This window comes from Polyodon spathula, chromosome 28, assembly GCF_017654505.1.
Source record: "Polyodon spathula isolate WHYD16114869_AA chromosome 28, ASM1765450v1, whole genome shotgun sequence".
Classification (NCBI taxonomy): domain Eukaryota; kingdom Metazoa; phylum Chordata; class Actinopteri; order Acipenseriformes; family Polyodontidae; genus Polyodon; species Polyodon spathula.
Window position 1 is genome coordinate 6,120,030 of NC_054561.1, and position 12,144 is coordinate 6,132,173.

The 12,144-nt window shown below is 40.1% G+C and overlaps 1 protein-coding gene across 1 annotated transcript in view; it reads right to left on the reverse strand.

The window, feature by feature from the left end:
* LOC121301871 (integrin beta-3-like) overlaps positions 1-11,033 on the reverse strand; it is a 40,374-nt gene extending 29,341 nt beyond the window's left edge. Inside the window, exons 1-8 of the mRNA XM_041231548.1 lie at positions 10,941-11,033; positions 6,545-6,749; positions 5,531-5,783; positions 4,757-4,919; positions 4,130-4,291; positions 2,768-2,863; positions 1,778-1,867; positions 922-1,056 (exon numbers count right to left, since the gene is read on the reverse strand). Coding sequence (XP_041087482.1) covers positions 922-1,056; positions 1,778-1,867; positions 2,768-2,863; positions 4,130-4,291; positions 4,757-4,919; positions 5,531-5,783; positions 6,545-6,560 — 915 coding nt within the window. The 5' untranslated portion in view covers positions 6,561-6,749; positions 10,941-11,033. The remainder of the gene's footprint in view (positions 1-921; positions 1,057-1,777; positions 1,868-2,767; positions 2,864-4,129; positions 4,292-4,756; positions 4,920-5,530; positions 5,784-6,544; positions 6,750-10,940) is intronic.
* Positions 11,034-12,144: the final 1,111 nt, after the last annotated feature.

Consider the following 12,144-nt stretch of genomic DNA (forward strand, 5'->3'; position numbering starts at 1 on the left):
TGCTAGATAGCATTACATCTCAGTTGAGTTTGAAATGGGATGGATCTATGCCAGAGTATACAAACAAGTTTAAAGGTCACTTCAAGAGAAGGGAGTTTCTGTGCTTTTTCTTTGTCTTTTTCTCACACAATAATGCATGACCACAGCGATGTGTGAGGGGGCTGGGAAGATGTAATAGTCTGGTCTTTTTTAATGGGAAGTCTGTCTTAGGCACCATGAGGTAGGATGAGTCAGATGGGATGATGTCACACAATGGAACAGGGCCTTGTCAAGCTTCCTAACTGACCTTTGAGCCTAACGCCCATCTCTGGTCTCATTCCACATGGAAGTTTCACTGGGTTTATACAACAATAAACTAGATTTTGTAGAATGTCTTTCATGACAGGATCACCACAAAGTGCTGTACAGTCTAATTACACAATTAAAGACAAAATCATTATGGCCAGACTTTCTCCCTGTACAGGGGCCTCCCTAAGAGAATGCCAGGCTTAGTAAACAAGTAAAACCTTTTTTATATGTTTACATTTCTTGTCAATTAAAGCACAGAGAAATATCCCTTTATTACACAGCAGGAGCACAAAACCAACACAAACCATGTAAGTGCAGCTAAACTGCCTCATCCTGAGAATGCAACACTAATATCCAAAGTGTTGCATAAATTAAAAAATAATAAATAGCAGCATCAGCTGGTAATCTCAGGAATTATTACTCTTGTCCTGTACAAAGTAATACTGGCCGTGTGTAAATATTTTATATTTTCCAGAATAGGAAGGACAGAAATATCTCAATATGCTTTATTTACAAGATAACTCAACACAATCTCTCCCTGCAACTCTGTCCTGTGCTTTCTATTTCTTGCTTTGATCCAGCCCCTCCAGCAGTAATAAAACAGATCCCAATAAAGGAGCTGGTGTAACTCACTGTGTCTCCGATCTTCAGCCCAGAGCAGGACTTCTGCCCGGGAATGATCTCTCCGTTTGTGCAGGTGGCATTGAAGGACAGGGACAGCTCATCAGGGAGATCCAGGAGTTCCAACTCTACCTTCGAACGGATTTTCTGCAGAGAAACACAGCTTTAATTGAGCCTGGCCTCACCTCAGTACTGTTATCAATGCGGCTGTAACTTCAAATGACACATGGCCTCAAATAGACAGCCACATTGGGTCAGAGGTCAACGTCATGGTCACCAACACATTAAGCATGCTGGATTAATACACTCTTAGATTTTTTTTTCCCCCAGGAGTTTCCATAACACTGTCAAATATATGAAGTTGGCAGCTTAAATCGTTAATGAGATTTTAACAGCCGTAGTTGCGGCTCCCCTTAGAGATTGCTTAATAATGTTATTACAAGAACAGGCAAGAGTTTCATTTGAAAGATAATAGATATGTTTTCAACCAAACTCATTCACTTTCCTGGTGTTTACCTGGATATACCTGTAACTGGAATAAGTGGCAATACAGAATAAAGAATATTTCAATATAGAACCCAAGCCTCCGACAGCATCCATAAACCCCTCCCAGCTCTCCTTCCTGCTACCTCATTTGCCAACCAGCGTTTTCCCTAATTTCCCATTGGGTAGACTAGAGAGCACTGAACCGCCCTATATCAGCACTGGTATGCTATGCTATCAGATCCACTGGGCAACATTAATTCCGAATCCCAACTGGTCATCATGCATGCTAATGGCCTGTGGTCTGCTAGTGTTTCAGTTCATTGATACAATGTTTCTAAGGGTCTGGCCAGGGAAATACTTTAGGAAAACATGAGGCACTCACAGCATAGGCATCCACAATGAGCTGGATGACATTCCCTGAATCATGTGATAGGATCCCCACTGTGGTTCCGGGGATCAGCTCACTGTAATTCTGAAAGCAAAAAGAAGTCGTATAAAAAAAAAAAAAAAATGATTTCAATACTGTTCATTTACTGATTAAAAACTCCCATTGGCTAAGAATCGTTTGAATATTGTACTCAATGTTATATCACCTGTCTTGATCACTTTGTAAGATTATATTTTTCTTTTCAGCTGCATGTGTTCACTGTCTTCTGAACTTAAAACAACTGGTGACTGCTACTGTCTTACTAGGATACCAGGACTGTCATATTAGAAACTGACATAATCCTGGCAAAACAAATACATGAACTGTAGTGTTATCATCAGGGATGCTAACTATCTGCAATAACTAAAAGGCTGAATAATTGTCGGCATTTATTGAAGCATTGTTGCGGATTAAATCCATCCAACAATGCTGCACTTTTAGCCTGATGGTGATGGATACTTTCAAGACTATAATGGATCCATGCACCGCTCCAGATTTGTGTGTGAATGATTTGATAGCACAACGGGGACTTCCATGCCCACCACAATCCCTGAAATCAGTCCAAGTGAGCATGTTTGGGATGAACTTGAATAATGCTTTCGTCATCATAATTCTCTTTCTACCAACTGTGTGAAATATTAATGACTGAATAGAGTAACATCTGAGACAACTTCCAGCACTACGTGGAGTCTATGCCAGGTCATGTCAAGGCTGTGATCAGGGCTAATAGTAGCCCGTCAGGCAATCAGGTGTCAGTGCTGTGAAAAAGCAGACCACAGTGGCCTAAAGTGCAGAAAACTGTGATGGCAGTTCCCAAGATATATCCCTTCAAAAACAGTGAACAAGTGGGACTCAAGGACCTGTATTGACAGAGTGTAGAATAATGTGCTGTAAGAAGTTGTATGTATATACTGTATTGCTATTGGCTCTAGTTTGTAATCCTACCCGGTAGAGTTCCTCCACAGGGTTTGTGACAGCAAAGATTAGGTTGATGTTATTTTCAGACATCTTCTCCGTCAGCAGGGCCAGTGATGGATAATCCTGCACAGAAACATTGAAAATAAGAACGAAACATGTACTTAGAACAGCAAAGGCATTGCATGCATACTCTACTTGAATATTCAGTACCATGGTAAGATTACTACAGCCCCACATTTTGGAATCTGCAAGGTATAATTTGCAATCCATTGTGGAATAAAGACATTCCTTAGTACAGTCTTATGGATACAGTCCACAGTAGACTGGTTCAGTAAATACTTTAAAAAGGGATCTGTAATAATTAATATACAGTTGACATATGATTAACTATTTCTGATCTATTTCATGAATTGAGGTTAGGGGCTCTATCTATTTCACATCAGCTGAGTTACCTATGATCCCATAGTATATACTCTGGGGATGAGACCAAAGTTCATGAAGATAGTGGTAAAGGAAGTTCCCTGGCTTGAAGGCATGGGAAAATAAAGCATCTTCAATGACAGTTTGTAACATGAGGCTGCTTTAAGAAAACTACGGCATTTAAACTACATTGCTGTAACAAACTGGAATAGCATTTAAGACAAAGAGATACGTAATATGATCGACATGTTCCTAATATGTAATTTATTACCTGTTCAATATTTAACTATGTGTGCTCTCTATCATTCTGTTTCTGCTTTAATGTCATTTGTCATTTACTAACTATTCCAGCAAAAATTGCTTTTAAAAAGATTCCTCCAGGTTGAATGCATGGGAATGTCCACGTCCTGTGTATACACCACCAATAATTTTTTTAAATTTCTTTTTTGGATCAGCTGTTTATTAAAAAGAGGCGCTGTGGTTATACAGTGTATAAGTTCAATGCGGCTGTGTGCACGACTCCCCAAACCTCCAGAAGAGTGTTTTTTTTTTTTTTTAAACCAATCAGAATGAACTAACACAGGGAGAATATCGTTCAGTGTGAACTACAGCCTGCGTCCATTCATAGCATCTGTCTGAATCGTACGCCCAGTGTGAACCAGCCTTCACTGTTTGCGGCCACAGCTGCTGATGTCTTGATGCTTGCTGTATCTGAGCATGCTCCCTGTCCTCGCTGCTGTGGCTCCCACTATCATGCCTGTATCAAATGTTGTTACATCTTTCCCCACTTCTTGCAGACTGTTTGCACTTGTGCTGCTCCCACAGCTTTATACTGCAACAGGGATCACATCACATCAATGATCAGCTAATAGACAAGCCTAATTCAGAGCAATGCCACATCCATTGGGTAGGCTGGTCCTCATAAAGTTGCCAGGCTGTGTATACAGTATAGTTTTACTAAACAATTACCAGAGTGGTGGACCCTGCATAGTTATTGTCTTCCCCGACGTGGCACTTCCCATCGTTAGGCTGCACTATGCCTGCCAGTCTGCCGTCCAGAGCCACGTGGGTCTTGGCATCAGTGGTGAACACCAAGAGATGAGAAGCACCCTGACGCCAGCCGATCTTCTCCTGAAGGCATGAACAATGGAATAGGAACACAGGGTACAACAAGATACATCATCCATAACTATATAACACAACACGGATATTTTTATAGAACTCGTCCATAACTTCAACATGTCCAGTAAGAATTATGAGGTAAAGGTTAAACTTATAAGAAACTAAGTCAAGTAGACAAACATTACGGTTAATGTATATTGAAGAAGCCACTAGCTGTAACATGTGTCTGCTTGACAGTTTTAAGAACTGCTTGCCTCAAGCAGAAGATAATAAAAAATAATAACAGACTAAATACATGTGTGCTATAACATATGTTTTCCTTTAAAACTGCACATTTGAGACCTACAGTATGAAGCTAATGAAACTGCAAAATAGGAGTGCCAAATTCTATTTTTCTTTAGCTACAATTGCTTAAAGCTCCTTTTAGTATTTCTAAATGCTTAGAAATGGGAATGACTCTGTAAGGACAGTTACCTTGCAGACAGCAGCCTGGATGATGGCGTCAAATCCCCCCTCAGGAGCGTCTCTGTTTCGAGAGACATCCTGCTTCTTCACCTCCTCATTGAACCGGCTCACCTGATCCGTCAGAGTCAGAACATGCCTGTAGCCGAACTGGGGCATACATGTCATCTGAATGCTGAGAAAAGAAAAGGAACCATCAAAACTAAATACACTATTATATTAGTATACTATTATACTAATATAATAGTGTTGCTGGGTTATTAAAAAAAGAGCTGACAATAATTCTATAAATCATGTGCATATGTATTCATTATATAAGCCTCAAATGTTTAGTTCTGAAAGAAACATGATGTCTGGTGCTACACTGGGTAATTCGTGTTTGTAAGCCATGCTTGCAGATCTCTTTTTTAAAAATGTCTATTCTAACATTTGCCAAGATTAACCAGCTGCTTCTCCTATTGACTGACCTGCTTTCAGTCAATAACATTACCCAGAAGACATTGCTGTGGTGAAATGACCCAGGAAGTGCAAGTGTTACAGATGTATGAAAACTGAGAACTTTCTTTAAGCTAGTGTAGTTCCAATTTTGAAATGAAGGTTCATTCACAACTGCACATGTCAGACCTGTATAGGGAATGGATGCGCACAACTATAACTTTACTAGCTACACTCACTTTAAAATTTAAGTGTTGACTCTAATGAGATCTGATTTATTGCAGATCCCACAGATGTGTCCTTTTCTGTACTTTATGTGCAGTAACGGACTGGTGTGGTATCGGATCTTACCCTATGCAGGGGTTGTCTATGGCAGCCTGGGGAGAAATGAACATGTATGGGGAGAGTGGCTTGTCCACAAAGGCCCCAAAGCCCATGCGCAGGTTGCTGGTGAGTTTGCCCATGGCGGTGGCCAGATCATTGCCCAGAGTGCGGAGTTTCTGCAGGTCATCCTTCATGGAGTAGGACAGATCCATCAGGTAGTAGAGATCCACGGGATAGTCCTCCACCTGCCGCACCTGGACCGTGAACTTCTGAGAGTCATCTGTGGAGCAGACCGTGCCACCATGACATTGAAGTGCTTACCAAATCCACTTTCTTATCTCTCACTAGCACCAGTGATACTGTCACTATTTCCCTTTGTTCTGTTGTTTTGGTTCCCTTATAAAAGTTTATCACAGTAAACTTGCACTGCAATTTTGCAGTTAGATTATGGCTATGCTATGCATTAGGGCTGCTACGATTAAACCGAAAATTGATTTTTCGATCGATTCCATTCCTAATTAAATACACCAATATAAATACTGGATAATCGATTCAATAAGGACATTTTTGTAACACGCACAGTTAATAACATAATTTAAGTTTATCAATGAAAATGCACCGACCGCCCTGCCTTGCTATTTAAAGTATTTCTGCCAAAGACAGTGGGTGTGCTCTTCTTTTCCTGCTTGAGTTATCTAGCATCTAATTTGCTGGTCCCATCCAACCAGCGAATCAGTTTTGAAAATGTTTTGTAAGTACGCCCCTCTGTGTAGAGCAGTAACAAGTAGCAATTCCAATTGCAGATCCTGTTTTATGACATACTATGGCACTCATACTACTAGCTCGCTGTAGAACTCTACGCTTTATTGAACAGTTTTCTCAGGTAAAACATTCTGATGACAATATACACTTGTCTCTGTATTTTATAACCCCCCCACTGACACCCCAACCACCACAAACAGTATACTCTAATGAGGTCAGCAGAACCCTGATGAGGTCAGTAGAACCCTGATGAAGTCAGTAGAACATTCAGTTCCTTACCAGGTCGCAGGTTCATTTTCAGTTTCTGGGGGGAAATCTGTGTGGCATCGGACCCTGCTCCGGATCCCGTCCCACTCAGGGGCTTGTCCTGCTGCTTACTCAAGGTGCTGGTGGGGTATTCAATAAACTGCTGACTGCATCCCTTCTGCAGTAAACTCTCCTTGAGGTCACAGCGAGATGAGCTTGCAGTTCCACGACCAAAGTCCTGCAACACATCGACAAATCCAGACATTGTTTCCTAGTGCTCTGTGTGAAAGAAAGATCTTTCAAATATTAAGCAAAGGGTGTTAGTGCCTTTGATGTGAAACATTATCCTCACTTTCTTAATCACCTTATTAATTAATTGCCACGAGCATTCAATGGTCCATACAGGTTTTAAAAATAGTTTATAGATAACATGGCTATCATTTAAACAGTCATCTTAGAAGTGATCCCTGTTTAATTTCTTTTTTAAAAGCAAGTTTCAAGGGTGAGTGGTGTGGGGCGCTTGTGTCTCTACAGTACATTGGTCTGAATTGCAGTACATAGTAACTGCTACTAATCTGAATGGAATAGTCAAGATAAAAATTGTATTTGATCATATCTCGTGATCTATTTATGAACACACTGTTTGTGTACTATACATTAAAACTGCATGACATATTTTAAAATAATACCAAGTTTCATTGGAATTTGATGGGTTTCCAGATAATTATAATTGTGACATGCAGATGGACACATGTATGGAGAGACAGGCACCACCATATACTCCCAGAATCTAATACTCACTTAAGCTAAATAGCGTTACGTGAAATACAAAGTTTCATCATAATTGGATAAGCGCATTTCCAGATGAAAAAGTGTTACAGTGTATGACTACCTCCACCTACCACTATATGCTTGTGGAAAACAAAGAGTTAAAATTCAAATCAACACTCAAAGTTAAAATCAACACATTCTTTAATTCCTTAGTGCTACGGGTGTCTTGGGATTTTACAGACTGTCAAGCAATGTGTATTACATTCACAGTTTCTAAAATAAACAATTCCAAATTAATATATAGGGAATAGTAAATGGGTTAACTGTTTTTTTGAATAAACATTCCATGTTCTGACATTATGTTAACGATTGCTGCACAGTGAACTTTGTGTTAACAGTTTGAATGTCATGATAGTTATGGCAAGAACGCCAGCTGAACTTTAGTGCTTTAATGAAAATGACCATTTTAGGGGCTGTAGCTATTGAAGCTGGGCAGCAATGTTGTGTTTCTGTCAGCTGACTGAGTTTAACCATGTGCTTTAGTTTAATTGTAGAACTCCTAGTTTTTTTTAACTAGTCTTAAATGAACGAGCCAGATTTGGGAGGAACACATTAAATATTTACAGTGGTTTTAAAGGTACACTTTTGAGTTGAATTTATGACTATGAGATCTTTAGTCATCCAAAATTATACTAAACTCAGATACAATATTCACTAAATCCATTAAGTACAGTATTTTCCTTGTGTTGTTATTAATTTATTTACAATTCATTTTAGAGCATGTAATTCTAACTGAACTGGGAGTGTTGTTTCAGCAATGTAGGCCTATATTTTCCCTGTGGGTAAATTACACTCAAAGTCCCTCTGTAATAAATGTATTACATGGGACATTTGCCCACAGTGGAGAACCAGGCTGTGGGCAAGCTGGCCTGAGCTGTGACGTCAGACCCGGAAGAAACACACGAGGCACTGCGAGCGAAATGGTGAATGCGCTTGCTGGTGCTAGTTTATTGTAAAATAAAAGGTTTAAGCAAAACAAAACATTCAAAATAAATGACGTAATGGCCAAACGAACAAACAGACAAAGCAGTAGACGAACAGACAAACAAGTACAGTGCTGGTGCTTCCAGCACGTCATAGCAATTGTTATTTTCTTATTTGTAATTACTTTCTCCTCTCCACACACGTTCTCCACTCACTGAGTAAGCGAAACACTGCATCTTCTATGCAGCTGTACCGAGACTCGATTGCTAATCACTCATTCAATTTGGAGTCTCGGTACAACAGCACGTGAATTAAATGTGCACTTCTCGTGCTCACATACAATTACATATTTTATCTGCATGTGAAGTGATTGTGCAATCCTTGTGTCTAAATGCAATTATATATTTTACATCACCTGTACTACATAACCCACACTCCATGAAGTTTACGGTGCGGGTGTTGTAATAACACCCTACATACAACATAGAGTACAAAAATACACATAGTGGCGGGGCATTTTGCCACACAGGCCCATAAAGTTTTATCACACAGTTTGTGAATTGGTTCCTAGATATTTGAGTTTGGCAAAGTTTAATCTTGTAACAGCTAAACATGATCCAGTATAAAAAATGAATAGCAACACATCAAAAGAGGATACTGCCTACAATTTTTTTTTTTTTTGTTTCGTCAAAGCATAAATAGCCTCATCAAAGGGCCTTCAAAGGCTTTTGAAAAACAAACCACCATGGCAACTATTTATCAGTCTTAGTGAGGTTGGAAACAAACAGAGACTGATCATGGAAGACAACAACTGCAGAGGCTTGTGACATCTTAAAGGTGTCAATCAATAATAGTCGTGGTCAGACTTAGTCTTTAATAAGGCTTTTGAATGGGCTTAACCGGTTTGTTTTTATTGCAATGTACAATAACAACATGCAGTGGCATGCACAATCCCCTACCACAGCTGTAAATACCACACTGGAGCTACTATATCAGTATCATGAACAAGCAGATCAGCATTCTCTTCATGGTATGTACAGTACCTGTAGAAAGGCATGAACATGTCAGAGTCTCCCACAATACCCCCAGATTGTGATACAGATTGTGATACAGTCGTCACCACTTACATCGTACAGGGTAATTTCAGGCAGCTGTTTATATTGGACAAATAGCTCGTTTGCCGTTTGCCATTCCCATTGATTTCAATAGCAAAGGCATCGTTTATACCGTGTTAAGCATGCCATATATGTCAGGCAAACTCAGCTGTTTGGATCTCATTACTGAGAGCGATTACCCCTGTACTGGCATTTTGGCTATTTAATCCCTGTACGCAGTGTCAGGTTTACAGTTTGAAAAAACAGCACTGATTGCAACAGCAAGCATGGCTGGAAAGAGAAATGCAATGACCATCAGCATGAAAATTCAGTGTAAGTAAAATGTCTGTTAGATGCTGTGCGCTTGCTAAAGCATGCTTGGAACTCTGTCAGTCAGCAAACAATGCATCGTTGCTTCAAAAAGCTGGGGACAATGTGGTAATGGACCGGGTTATGGACTGGGGAAGGGGATGGGAGAACTTTGTAAATAATGTGTGTTTGTAAACTTTGTTATTCTTGTTCAGATCTGTTAGCATTTTCTGTGTGTTTTGGTGCTTGTGTGACTTAGAGCTGAAAGAACGCCTGTGTGTGAGTGTGTCACTGAGGTGGGGTGGGAGCAGGTCTGACATGACCAGTGAGAGAAGGAGTGATGGACCAGTGAGCGAGGAAGGGGGAGGGACTTGGGGGTGTGTGCATGGAGATTGACATGTTTGAAAGAGAGAATGTGGATCTGGTGGCAGGAGAATGAGAGAGCAATTTTCTCCGGAAAGAGTACCTTGACATGGAATTTGACGTTTACCAAAAAACATATACAAGAATCTTAATAGGCTTGTACTGTGAACATCACCTTTGATTTTACGCAATTAATTCGTTCGCTATGGGCGCTTTAATCAGCAATACCCGGAAAGTACCAAACGCTCGTCCAGTTCTGAGTTATTGCTCCCTCTAGAGTCCTATGACCTCCAGACGGGAGATTACCGCAGGCTACTTACATCTGCCACTCTATCGACTGACAAAGCGACAAAGACAGTGGAGAGTAGCCCCATTTACAGTTTCAAGACTACCCTTATGAACGTGAATCTCTCTAGTGATGGATCTGATTGTAGACCTATTAGGTTTCAGGTTCTAACATGTAGGAATTTTTCGTTCTCGCCATTTTGTTCTACAAAAATCGTGCATACAAAAAGTACAATCAAATCTATGGCAGTGTACATGTTCAATGTCATTTGAAATTGTGGCCCACTATACAGTATTTTCACGTTATTATCGACTTTTAACAGTGCAATTGTACAAAGTTTTCCGTATGTATGTATGTGTGTATGTATGTATTTATGTATGTCTGTAAACTACAGACTTTGTCATATCAATTTAGCAAGAAAATAAAATATGACATATCCATAGTACATATATATGCAATCTATATAGTATGGACATTAGTTGATTAATATACTGTATATTTATAACAACACAATACCTAAGGTGATTAATATACTGTATATTTATAACAACACAATACCTGAACTGATTCCAGAGGCACTGTGCCTGAGGAAGTCGCATCCCTATTCCAATGCGTCGCTTACCTCCTGAAAGCACCAGCCACAGCTGGGGTGGACCGCGAGGCATTCCCTGCATGTGTTCACTCCTCGGGATGTGCAAATGTTAGCACCTGTGGAAGAGACAGAGATGTAAAATGCAGTTTATTCTGCTACTGAGGTATCCAGCCGTCTTTTTAGTACTCTTATTGGGTCACTTGATCTAAACCAAGATCATTACAATGGGTGTACCAAGTTTAGGAAAATCAAATACAGTACGTAGCAGTGTGAGTCTCTTTATTTCTGAACATAAAATTGCAGAGCATGTCCCATATAATCATTTAAAGAACTGTGGTATTGTGATCCGCACTGTTATCCATGTTTTTAGAATGTGTGTATCAGTTTGCAGGCCACAATGCATGGGACAGCACTTACAATGTACAGGAATGCTGTGAAATTATTTATAAAAGATCCATTTAATGTTTAAAGTTTTGAATGGAAGTCGCCAGTCTTGGCTGGGGATTCTAGAGGAAGTGTCATGTTGGCTCTGGCTCTGGGAGGCAAAACCAGCAGGGGCTGTTCCTCTGGATTGCACTATAGCGGATCCTACTGGCCGGGGGCCTGGGGAGAACCTTCAGTTCTCCTGAGCTGAGTTGGGAATTGCTGTGGTTAGGGAACATAGTTGGACAACTATTTAAAAAATAAAATGTTTTGAATGGCGTAGTCTTGTAAAAGGTTATTATTAGCAAAAATCAGACACACTTACAGCCCAAGCTCACAATGTGATTGTGACTAGGATGCCTTGCAGTGGTGACGCCAGACCAGAAATAGACTCAGGAAGGTAGCAGGTGAAACTGAGGCATAGGGACGCTCAGTGTTTTATTAAATAATAATAAACAAAAGATTTTAACATAAAAGTCGGGGGAAAACAGGACACTGCACTTGAGGCCAAAATAAACAGACAAACAAAACGAATTAACACTAAACGAAACATACACTAACAAGCAGCGGACGAACAGACAAACACGGTGGGTGAAATCACGTATTTACTTTTACTTGTTCTTTTAATTCTCTCCTCTCCACACCCCCAAGAGGTGAAGTGGCTATTGTGTGTTGGGGGAGTGAGTGAGAAACATGCTGCTTTTATGCAGCTGTACCGAGACTCGATTGCCAATCAATCATTTAATTGGAGTCTTGGTACAACTGCATGTGCATTAATAAAGTGCAATTCCCCATGCTAACATATTATTAC